Below are 12,553 nucleotides of genomic sequence, written 5' to 3' on the forward strand. Positions count from 1 at the left end.
ACGAACCGTCGAACGAGCCTCGAGCAGGCTAACGAGTGCTAATTGCCGACGTTTTCGTCGTGTACACGACTCAAGTGCGCGAGTTAAATAGAGGCTCGTTATACAACGGCCAGGCAGGCTCGCGTATGCATCCACGGAAATCTTATTATGTGGCGAACAAGTTTCGCGCGTGCACCGCTATCTTACCTCGCATTTTAACGCGACGAGATAAAAATAAAAAACGAGGCTATCGACGTTTGGGAAATTATTCCGTCCATCTGGCTGGTTACGCTCCGAAATGAACGAGTGCAAATAGTGTGTCTGAATTTTGAATAAATTGCGCTAAAACGATGAAATTTACAATTGGGAGCGGTAGACCGGAACGGTGCTTTAATTATACAAACATTGGAAAAATTTCATGAACGCGTTGTAGCACGAGACGTAATCATAAATCAAGGAATTACTTATCCGCAAGTGAATTGAGATTGTAATTAAAAATATAATATTTTTTTGCTGCGTGTAATTCATTCGTGTTGAAATACTAACAAATATTCAATTGGTACACGCATGCCACGAAGAAATATGCCAATTGTATTATATCAAGTTCATTGTATCTTTGTTTAATAACGGTCCGTTTTAATTCCGCGTTAAACCGAAGAATATTTTCCCTCGCTTAATTAAAACCCGGCGCACCGGTGGCCCAGCTGCAGTTGCACCCCCTAAAAACCATCGTCTGCGTTTAATGTGCCTGTTGTTCCTCTGTTGTTCAAATACCGGTTCAGTTTTGACGTGAAGGAGTTTATCGTGTAGAATAAATAAATCTCTACAGAACGTGTTATGTAAATAAGGGTGGAGGGGTAGAACGGGAGGTAGTCGCGCAGAATGGGTAAGCACTTTCGAAGTGAATTTCTACGAAAAGCCAGTAGATTCGTAATAGCTAGGGAATTGCAAACGTCGAGAACGATGCTTCGTAATTGTCGCGACTAAGTTATTCACTTAAGCCACTTACGCCGCAGCGGGGTTACGCGTTTATTGTTGCTACGGCGTTAATCTAGAAGCAAGAGAGAATTTCATTTCACTTTCCTTTCGAGCCCACTATCCCCCGCCTCCTATTCCGCCCTCCGCGAACCGAGCCAAGTGAAAATTGTCCTTAATCTCTGTAGATCGTAGTTTCGTTTCGGCCTTAGGGTTTACTGGGCTTCGCAACCCCCGAAATCTATCGCCAGCTTTTACGGTTTCCGAGTCCTAAAAATCTATCCGAATCAATGGAAAAGTTCACAAGCAGGCTGCGAAAAGTTTCTTAAAAGAATCCGTCCTCTTCGTCGCGCGACTAATGAAATAATAAAAAAGGAAGAAGATAAATTTAATTAATCGCTTGCTGACGTCAACTCTGTGAAAATAGATACTATCATTTCGTTTCTTCCTCGTTTAATTGACAAGTTGATCGCCATCCCTCCCATCAAATAATAAATAAATTTAGCTACGTTAAAAGAAACCAAACGTCATTGCTGTTGCCGGTTATACTTATTTAAAATAGAAACAAAACTGGCTAGAAATTGCACGAATATAGCGTGTCAATGTACGGTGCTTTTACGTTAATTGCAAACGAACTAAACTAAAAATACCTTTCTGATTTCTGATGCGCAGGTAGCCAAGCGGAGCATCAGCGATCGTTAAGCAGCGGTAACGAAGTGGTGTCTTCAAAGGAATCCGAGGACAAGAACGAGGATGTCATCGAAGGGCCAGTCAGGGAAGTCCTCGCTCATAGCGGAAGTACTGCAAATCTGCCGTGTAAAATCACCGATCCAGGAGCTGGAACAGTAAATGTCATTACGTAACGAGGGTTAGGTAGCAGGCGATTGACCCAGAAAAGTACTTCCAAGATACGCGACCCGTTTTGCATGGATGTAATTCATGCAGGCTTGAAATTAGTTTCATGCCGATACGCGACAACGCCCAGAGGCGGCTACGTCACTGCGCCGCGTTCGTTTTTCAGCCGCAGATATTTTAATCGGTACACGAATTTTCAAACCCTTTCAAATGCAGGAGAAACACGGCCAGACAAATGAATACAGCGACCGAATTTTAATCGTGGAAAAAGCGACACCGAGATAATACGCGGTTTGACAGGCTCAACCCCGTTGCGAATTTTTTTTCTACCCTTGTGAAAATGATCGTATTGTTCCAAAGAGAATCTAGGTCAGTTTCATAATGCGAGTTAGAATTTCAGTTTGAAGAGCAATTAGAGATACTTTCAAAGAAATACTAAGCACGATATAAAGGCTTTCATCGATTCGATTAAAATCGTTTTTAAGATGAATATTGAACATGCTTTTTTCCGGGCTCGCTTTTACTCTTCGCTGTTTCCATTTTTGCAGACTGCCACTCTTTTTCCTATTGGTGTTCTGTTAGCCACTCTCTCTCTATATTCCCGATCGTTCAATTTTCATTTCCCGTCAGTGCATCGAGTCGAGTGATTTTCATTTAATTTCCGTTTGCCAGACGGTACACATACGATGCATCGGGGAGAAAGTGGTCGAACGAAAGCGTAATACACGTATAATTGAGCCTCGATCTTCGAAAGCTGACGAGAGACCGTTTTAACGATTCTAGAGGAGACGAATTTATTCGCGACCAATCCGCTGCTATTCCATTATAATCATTTCTTTTTCCATGAAAATATACTTCTTTATTTTCCTGCGTTTCAACAGCTCTTCTCGCGAGTTTCTTGAGGAATAAAGCCGCAGAAGCGGTAAAAGGTTGAGGAAATAAAACAGGTACAGCAGCTTGTCTTCGGAAGTAAACTGTTCACGTAGATCAAGTCGAGAAAAGCAAATGTCAAGGGGAACAAACAAAGCAAAGTTTCAATAAATTACAGTGAAAAACAGGACGGCAAGCTGTGAGCTGATTCCCTTAAAGTTTCAATCCGTTTTAGCGGTTCTTTCCCCGTTCTTGTAAATTCAATTTTATCGCAAGGTTTGCACTACAATCGAGTTACGATCGAACCGACGATTTTAAGTGGATCAGAAATTATATTTTCTTCGCGCTCTATAATTAATTAATCGACCGATACACCGGCATAATTGCTCGTCGTCGTTAAAGAACGATAAAGAATCATTGTTTTCAATTATGCACTTTTCACTTATTTGAACGTAACAGGTAGGTATCAGGTTTTATTTCAACGCCGTATATTTCGTGTTTCATGAGGAGTCTTTAAGGTTTACGATTGTCGTTTCCTTACCGTAATTGCTAATCTTTTATTTTATAAACCGCAGCTTACGGTGGGTGAATTTTTTTCGATCGCCACGGTACCGCAACGCTATTAAGTTTAATTATCGCCAAGGGTGAAAATTGTAGGAACGATGCGGTGGTGTTAGCTGGAAAGCATTATTGCCACCTCGATAACAAATAGCTCGGCCACAGTTCTCGCTAATTTTCTTTCTGCCTTCCTGAACTTTTAGACAAATTGCCTCCGTTCCACCCTCTCCACTTCCCTTCCTCCACCTGCCGCGATTCTTTCACCCCTCGTCTCTTTCTCACCCTTATATATTTCTCCCCTTGCGAATTGCCCGCGAAATTCTTTAAATCGATGAATCACGTTAAGTGTCTCGAAACTCTGAAAAAGTATTCGATCGCATCTATCGTTTACAATTAAACGATTATTTTCTTTCATTTTTGTTTCCCATTTCTATCGCATAGTTTTACGATCATAAAATGAAATTGAATTCGAATGTGAAATTGAAAAAAAAATTAAGGGTATATTTCACGAATATGAAAAAAGTATATCTGGGTAAACAATTTTGAAGGATAATGTATGTGACGGATATGGGGTAACGCGAACCTTTCGATTGATTCGCATTTTGAATCATATATTTCCTTCCAGCAACTCCAGACCGACTTTCTCCTCCTTTTACGCCGTTCCTGCCGCTTTCTTTTTCCGCTCGCATTCCTCCCCGTTCCCGGTTTTCGACGCGCACGAATATTTCAGAATATTTTACGAGGTTCCAACGTTAAACCGATACCGTAGCAGGTGCTCTGTTCAAGTTTTCTTGAGAAATGGAGGGAGAAGAAGGAAAAAAGGGGCAACGAAGAAAAGGAACGAGAGAAAATCTAGGTTGTGTACACGGAGCTTCGAGAGAAGCAGGAAAGTCTCTTTCGATACCCATGGCGACTAAAGCCAGATGTCGGAATCGGAATCGAATTCCACTCGACATCGCGGCGACGAACGATTTCTTTATAGAACAGATCAGGTCGAGCGGATTTTCGAGGAATTTTTATTCGTCAGATATATATTTATTATGGATGGAGGAATGTATGATAAGCTTTCTTGGAAGAAAATATAAATTCCTCTTAAATGGACAGATATTTCCTTCGCCAAATTGTTTCGTATTTCCATCATCTTTGATTTCATGCGTGAACTCTCGGACGGCGGACCATGGAGAGAGGCACAATTTTAATATTATTTTCATTTTATATACACTGTTCTTTTAAAAATTATTCTTCCAATATATAAAACCATTTCGTTTCACAATTATACCTACATTTAACTTTAGGTTAATCTCCTTCTTCGCTGTTCAAGGGTAAAACATCAATTCTCAAAGTGAGTTGCAGTTTTATTTTATCATATTTCTAGCGATCCGAAGCATGTAGGTTAACGACGGGATAAGAGACGCGAAGGGAAACGTTTTTAACGCATAAGGACGTATCGCCGTCCGGGGAACGTATAAGACGATGCTGATAAAGTTGAAAACCAATATTGATACAGTTGGAAATTGCGCTTCGAAAAGCATGTTATTTATGAGAATTTCCGAGTAGCTCTACTTGGCTTCTTTGAATTCTTTACTCTTCAGCCGTCCCGCTAGGGAACACCGGAAAATCGTGATCTACTTACAGGACGAGTACCGTACCGATTCTCCTGCTTTCTCTTGCTTATTGGTAAAAGTCTTTCGAGAAGCTCGAAGCACGAACGAAAGAATAATAGCAATTGTAGGATTGCCGTTCCGAATAAACGACTTCTTCTATTCTTCTCCGAAGACTTCGTTTCCCGACCTCTTCTCTAGCGAGCAAAAGCAACGGTAAACAGAATAATGATACGTAACTAGATCGAAGACGTAGTGGACGATGTAGTTTGATTCGAGAACGAACAGAGGAAAGAGAAGTAACGTGTTTCTTAAGGGTGAAACTCTGTATAGCACCCTTTCACATTCAACGTCGATTCCCTTCCATTTTCTCTCCTCTATCTGCTCGCATTATTGGCTGTCGTATTAAGAAGGCGAACCACTCTCATGGCGAAAAGTAGAAAGAAAGCCAGTCGCTGGTGGAACCTATGGCCACTTATGTAAAACACTCTGTCCACCGTCAAAAAGCAAGTATACCTTCGCTGGATAGTACCGCGACGAGGAGCATGAATAAAAGATGAATTCATCCGTGTCTTGTGTACGAGCAGAAGACATAGAAACAAGGGGTGTTGCTTTAGAGAGCGAGGGAACGAAAGAGGGCAGGAAAGGAAGGTTGAAAAGAACGAACCAGCGGCTGCTGAAGGGAGAAATCGTACGCGCTTCGGGCTACGAAATATCAATTTCGAAAAAATCTTATAACCAACAAATCTCTCTTTCTCACCTTCGCCTTCCCTTCTCGCGTCGTCGCGAAAAATACAAGTTGCCGAGCGAAATTGCGAGCAACTTGCGGCGGCGATGCGCGTCAAAATAAAAGGGGAACAGGGAAGCTTTGGATTGTCTGCGAAACACAATTTTCAAAGTCGATTCTTACTACAGACGAACCTGTGCTACACGCGTCGGTCGACAGACTTTTCCGCGAGGAATAAGAAAAATGAGAAAACGAAAGTGTTTCGCGAAGGAAAGTCGATGGTTTCGTTGGGGTTGCTCGAAATGGGTATCCACTGTTGAATTATTTCGCTGGATGGAATTGATTACGAGGGTTCGTTAAATAGGTTGACAGGCTTTATCCATACATTCGACTGGCACAACATCCCGAGGCTACGTGTAGGAAATAATTTGCTTGATCACGAGAAATCCATGAGCGGATTTCCGAAGGGAATTTCCAGGAACAGGCGCCTTAAGTGGGTTCCGGTCAAAGTAACGTTGATTAATGTTGTTCCAGAGAACTACCATTCGCGTTTGAGAGAACACGCGGAAACTCCACGCTCCGTGCTTAATTCGTTATCCAGTAAAGTTTGAGATCTTTTTCCGAACTACTCCGGTGCTGGCCTGTTTTCGCAACAAACCTTCGAAGCATAATGAAATAAAGCTCATTTATTAAATCGTCCGAACAATGCTTCGTTTTCATCGCAACCCTGCAGCGGACCTCTTTTTGCCTCCCTCTTCTTTTTCTACACAGATTTATATTAACGTCGAGAAGCATAGCCCCTTAAAATCGATACCCTAGACACCTAACTGCTTCTTCCCAGCTTTTCTCTTCCTTTTCTCCATTGATGCATAAAAGATAAAAATTTGCAAATTTTCAACGCGTTAACACGATTTTAATAAAATTTTTACAAGAAGCGTTCAAATTGGTAACAGCTGAAACTGGTAGAATTTTGAAAAGCGACGGACCGAGGTGAATTTCGGTGTCAGTTTTAGCGAGGTTCATGCAAAAGGTACTTTTATCGTTCCATAAATCTGTCGTTACCCATTCAGTGTACAGTTAAAGGCAGCGATTTACGGGAAAACCGCGAAACGAGAGGTCGGCGGAACGTCAATAGAGGTAAATCACACGTTAAGTGCTGAACCGTGTGCAGTAAAGATCATAACTGTCAGCTACCGTTACGATACCTTCGCATTTTACCTTGTCAGCGTAATCTTGACTGCGATGTCACCGGATAAGAGGAGGATAATGCAAAGAGTAGCGTGGAACGGCGACGTTCCTTCCCAAGACAGTCATCGTCTTTCTCGCAAATTAAACGGGGGATTAAAGGGAAGAACCGATTACACGTTGGACCGGGGGCACGGAGGAAGATGTATACTGGCAATTTTTCAGAAGGTAAAAAAGCACGAGGTAATAAAATAACCCGGTGAAGCTCCGGTAAATACGCGGATGTTTCCTCGGGGTAAATATTTCCTTTCGACCGACTCTTTGCGACGAATGTTTCACGGATCCCTTCTTCGACAAATATTAATTAAACCGACCTTATCAAACATCAGTATCTACTTATAAAAGGTTGATCGTTCTTCAAACGTTTCTACGACCTTCTGTTGAAACAAAGCGTAATGTTCTCGTAGAAACGCGGCTCTAAACCTTGCGTTTTGAACCATTTTCTCTTACGGTCGAAATTGCGATCATCATAACACGTGCAGCACCTGAATCGTGTGTGATTTCTCAGCGAGAGGCGAGAAAACTTTCCTCATTACGGAAATACTTTTGAAACCGTTTCTCTGATAACTGGATGAACTTTTGATGGTCTCGACGAATTATGTGCAGCGTACGTGGTACCGCGGTGCTAATTGTTTCAATGTAATCGAATGAACGATTTCATTTCACGCTAGATATTCGGATTAAAGTATTAAAAGCTCGATTCGTATATTAAATTGAAAATTTAATCATTGATGCAAGAAAAAAAAAAAATAATGCTGCTATTATATCCTTAGTATCCTCTAAAAAATGGATTGCAGTCTATTCGAAGAGAATTTGCATAATAGAGGGATATAATTCAATGGGAGGTGAATTTCAGAGAGGTTCCAGTAACAAGAATGGTTCTTTCGAACAGGCTTCTGCCCCGATGAAGCAGTTTGTTAAGATTTCGCCAAGATAGGGTACGCGACCATAACGTTATCCGTTGATCGCATGGAAGGGATATCCTGCAACGGCTCACGGTAATTCCCATTCGAGAGATTAAGAATGGAAGAGGCTACTAGATGCTCGCGGATAGTCGTTTCCAATTAAGCTTTCACCGGTATTGGTGAAACTCAGCTCGAACAGCCGGTCTACATCCAACTAAAGTACATCGCACGTACACTCTACTTGAATGTTACATAAAGACTTTCTTGCTTACCCTCGCTCTAATAGCTTCCCTCGGCAACTCGATGAAACATCGGTTAACTAATTCGCGCTCGGATTTTCACGGACCTTTGAAACAATGTCAAAGGAAATTGGATTCGTTTCGGGAATCGCGAAAAAGTAGGTACACCAGCCGGATAATTGGGTGTACGAAACGACAGGGTGCAACTGTTCGTGTAAATCTTTGTGCAAAATAGTCGGAGCAAAGTATCGGATTGGCGTGTATGCACCGGGGCTGGAGAAGATAGATCCTTTTCAGAGGGGAATCCAGGATTACAGGAAACATCCCTGGATTACGGCGCTAGCTGATTCCCGCAGTGTCATATCCTTGGAAACTGCTTTCCTACGAACGCGTTAGATGGAATCGCAGTAATTACGCGCGCGGGGGCGGGGTAAGCATTAAAACGGGTCATCGAAACGGCTCTTCAAACTGAAGGTAGATCGATCGATAGCGATCGTCCTGATTGAAACGACGATTATTCCAATCTGAAACTTCGCCGAGTCTCGTTCGAAGACTCGGAGGAGTCAGCTAGTCGAAATGTAAACACGATTGAAGAAAGATCAACGATAATTCGATATCTTCGATGCTAATTTTCGAACCCTCTTCCCGTCGAACGGGCAGAGATGAAAAATGAAGAGAGAAATTCCGAACGCGTAAATCGAAGCGAGTTAGTTAACTTTAACAAGCCGGTAATGCCGTTTGATCTGTAATTTCACGTGACGAGGAGGGGGAAGCTGAATCAGGCTTCGTATCTTTAACGAAATTAATCAAAGCCACTGCTAATGCGTTCGTGCTGGCAGAGCGGAACGCGTAACTCGCGAATGCATATCGCGGCTTTGCGAACGTGCATCATATTTTGCAGATACATATTTACAGTCGAGTTACGTCTGTTTCCCAGGGAAACTCGTTATCGGTTCCCGCATTATGAAGAGTAGCTGGTTTCTATGTTCGTAAAACGTATCCCATGCTTTCACAAGTTTAATACGAACAGCTCGTAACTCGCGACGTTTGTCCAATTCGTTTAATAAACTATTTTCGTCCACCCTGTTCGTGTATTTCGACAACGTTCACGATTAATCTGTAAATTGTACGAGTTCTTTATCAGGAAGCGAAGATCGTTCGCGTACAAATTTTATACGCGGTAATGGATCTCTCGTAATTAGAGAGGCGCGTTGGAATCGTGACAAATTACACGGGAAGAGGAGCAGAGAATACTTTTGGAAAGGCAGAGGAACGGGTACCGGCAGCGTGGCGACGGGTGTCGGACAAATTGAGTAAAGTTTCGTGGTCAGTACGGTCAGGAATGAAAATTACCCTGAAATTAGGGTACACTAATGGCCTTCGTAATTGATATTGGATGCGAACGTGGCTTACTCCCCTTCCTCCTTCCCTGATATGATACACGCTGTTTCCTATACATTGTTACCGTAAATGCCGTAAATGCTTTTAACGCCTCCTGTCCCGCCGCAACGCGTTTTCCTCTTTGAATTATCGCGAGCTTTGTCTTTAATTCGGGGGTCGATCGCCTTTCGAATTTGATTCTTTGAGAATGCCTCGAACGAATGTAAAATATACGTATCACTTTGACACCTGTTTTTTATCCCTATCTTTTTGTCTGACGTTGCAGATTACATGGGTGAAGCACAAAGGTAGACGGTTACTAACCGTTGGCACGAGCGTCCACTCGATCGACAATCGACTTCTCGTGATGCATTCGAGTACCGATTGGTCACTTCAGATACGAGCAGTTACTCTTCAGGATGCTGGTATATACGAGTGTCAGGTATATCCGGCGTTCCATCTACCTTTTATCGTCGCGACGGAGCATCAGCCGAATTTTTTGTATCATAACTTTCATTCGTTTCACCGTAAAATCGTGTTCACGATTACCAAGGATATATCTCGATTGGATAAATTTTCATTCGTACGAAGCAACTGGTAGGTGACTCGGCTCGAAATTTCAGATTACATCGCATCCGGTGCAGCGTAACTTCGTGCACTTGAAAATCACGGAAGCGTACTCGATCATACCCGGTGCGCCTGATTTACACGTGAAGCAAGGCTCGAGCCTTCGGTTGGAGTGTCAACTGATGGCAGCCGCGGAATCGCCCCTTTACGTCTTCTGGTATCGCCAGGGTCACATGATCAATTACGACGAGGAGCCGGGGGTGAAAGTCGAGCTCACCAAGGGTGGATCGATTTTAATGGTCAACAAAACGAAGCCGTCGCACGGTGGAAATTATACCTGCGCGCCGAGTAACGCCAAGCCGGCGTACGTGATGGTACACGTGATCGAAGGTGGGTGAAAATCAATCGGTTCCCTCAAAATTATTTCCCTTCAGCTATCCTCGAAGGTTTAGAAACGATTGATTCCGCGACGTGAAACGAAAGAGAATCGGGGCTAACACCCGACTCGCGACAGAATATCGACGTTTAGCGACGTACGATGGAAATTCAAAAGGGGGTAAGATTTGACGTTGCTGAAGGAGCATCTCTGCTCGGCACACGCGAGACTTTCGACACGATCGTTACGTACGTGATCGGACTGCGAAAGTGGAACGTTGCGCAGAGAACCAATGTCCGAACGGTGCTCGTTTAAAGCGTGGTAGCCACCCCCTGGGGATATTTTACCGTTTCTCTATGAAACTTTTCCTTCTCTCTCTCTCTCGATGTCCCGAACTGGCTCGGTTAACGTAGTTTCTTTACCTCGTTTCTTCTCTTAACTGGGGTTTCTCTTTCGCAGATATCAAATAAGAGTTTCTAATCTCGTTTCAGAGGAGGAGAAACCGGCGGCGATGCACGGAGGCGACAGAAGGAACCTTAGCCCAGCAATTTTGGCGAGTAACTTTCTAGTGTCCCTCTTGGCGACCGCCAGCTGGAGGATACCGAGTTTCACCAGCCTTTACCCGACGTGAATCACCGTCGAACTTACGGGAATGACCGGTGTTAGCCGTGCCCGCACCGCCGCGCCGCAACCCGGTTCATCTTCTTCCGCAAGCACGAGTTTCGCCGATGGTCGTCCGGATCACCGGCGCTCGTCTTTCCAGCTGTAATTCCGATCGACCCAACGAGGACGTGTCCTTGCTCCTCGACGTCGACGGGGAAGCGTCGTCGAGGCGTGCTCGTCGGTGTGTGCAAACGTGAAAATTACCAATCGACCGCATCGTTTATCGAACGATCGTTTCGCGCGAGGACCGGACCGTTTTGCCGAGTGTCTGTCGTGACAGAGAAACCGGGGACTGTGGTGCGCTCTTCTCGATCGCAACCCCCCAGGACTTTAACCACCCAAGAATCCTTTTGTGTTCCCTCTCCTCTCTGTCTCGCATCCCTTTAATATCGCAATTTCTTTGCCTCTAGCAACGCGGCCGGAATAAAGATTATCATTCGTTCTGGAATTGATCTAACGCCTGGCGGTAAAACACGTTTCGCTTTTAACCACGCATCGCGGACGTGTTCCTCTTCCTTTTTTCTCCTTTTCGACGACAGAAAATCCCCCTCTGCATTCGAGCACGGCCTTTTACTCGTTAGTATACATATATTTTCCGGTGTGAACGATCACGGGTGAAAACTATTTTTCTTCGTACGTGAATCGTACGTATAATCAGTGTACACGTATACATTATGTTCGTTACATACGCGGTAAGCGTATATGTATGTATACACAGGTAGGGTGTAAGTTATAAACGTGGACTCGAGATGAACGAGCACCGCGCGTATTCTTGACGCGGAAACAGGTGTTCCTTCGTCCACATACCGAATCTCCGATGTTTCACGTCGACGGTCTCTTCCGTTTTATTTTCTTCTATCGTCGGAGATTCGTTCGCGGTGTCCCGATCGCGTTAGTTGTCGGAATAAATGGAATCAATGTAAATACTGCATTCTAAGTATACATTCAATAAAACATTAATCGTAAAGCTACCGACCGATGATTATTCCTAAAGATTTCTTTTCAAACCAACACCGGAAAGGGGATGAAAAATCGCTAAGCGATAAGATTGCGATTCGTCGATGAGCTAGGAGGATCGGACGTAAAACAGCGTGCGATCGTCGCGAAATAAACGGGGCGAGAAAGAAAAGTTTGCCGTTTCAGAAAAGTCGGAAGTAAAGTTTAGGAATAGGTTGGACCGATAAACGCGCGCGTTCACCTCGCGCGTTATCCGTCTCTGCTGGAAGTCTTGGAACTTTGCGCGAGAGCTTTAACACGCCAACGGGGCGAACCTTGTTACAAGGGGTAAGCGTTATCTTGCCGTGGAATCCTGTTAAAACGGATTAATTTAACCGCAAATTCGGCTGGAGAAATATCGGGATCCTCGAGGGGGCTGGATAACTTCGGCCCCGAGCGTTATTGTAGCCGCGAAACGAGCTTCCAAGAGAAGCCCCGGGCACGATTAATCGATAAGACTATCGAACGCGAAAGCAGCAAGCTTGTTCGCAGCTCGCTCGATTCCCTACGTCGTTATTAACGATCTAACCGAGGATGGATATCAAACGAGCGACGATTCGTAGAGGATCGTACGACCGTGAAAACGGCACCCAACGAGCAATTAGTAGAATGAGCAG

At 43.9% G+C, this 12,553-nt stretch overlaps 1 protein-coding gene across 2 annotated transcripts in view; it reads left to right on the forward strand.

Annotated features, from left to right (window-relative positions):
* Positions 1-11,911, forward strand: part of LOC114873554 (protein borderless-like) — a 37,540-nt gene extending 25,629 nt beyond the window's left edge. For both annotated transcript variants that reach the window (XM_029181995.2, XM_029181986.2), the window contains exons 3-6: positions 1,627-1,799; positions 9,621-9,776; positions 9,958-10,291; positions 10,769-11,911. In XM_029181995.2, the coding sequence (XP_029037828.1) occupies positions 1,627-1,799; positions 9,621-9,776; positions 9,958-10,291; positions 10,769-10,908 (803 nt within the window). In that variant the 3' untranslated portion in view covers positions 10,909-11,911. The remainder of the gene's footprint in view (positions 1-1,626; positions 1,800-9,620; positions 9,777-9,957; positions 10,292-10,768) is intronic.
* The last annotated feature ends 642 nt before the right edge of the window (positions 11,912-12,553 follow it).

The sequence above is a fragment of the Osmia bicornis genome, chromosome 7 (genome assembly GCF_907164935.1).
Source record: "Osmia bicornis bicornis chromosome 7, iOsmBic2.1, whole genome shotgun sequence".
NCBI classification, from domain to species: domain Eukaryota; kingdom Metazoa; phylum Arthropoda; class Insecta; order Hymenoptera; family Megachilidae; genus Osmia; species Osmia bicornis.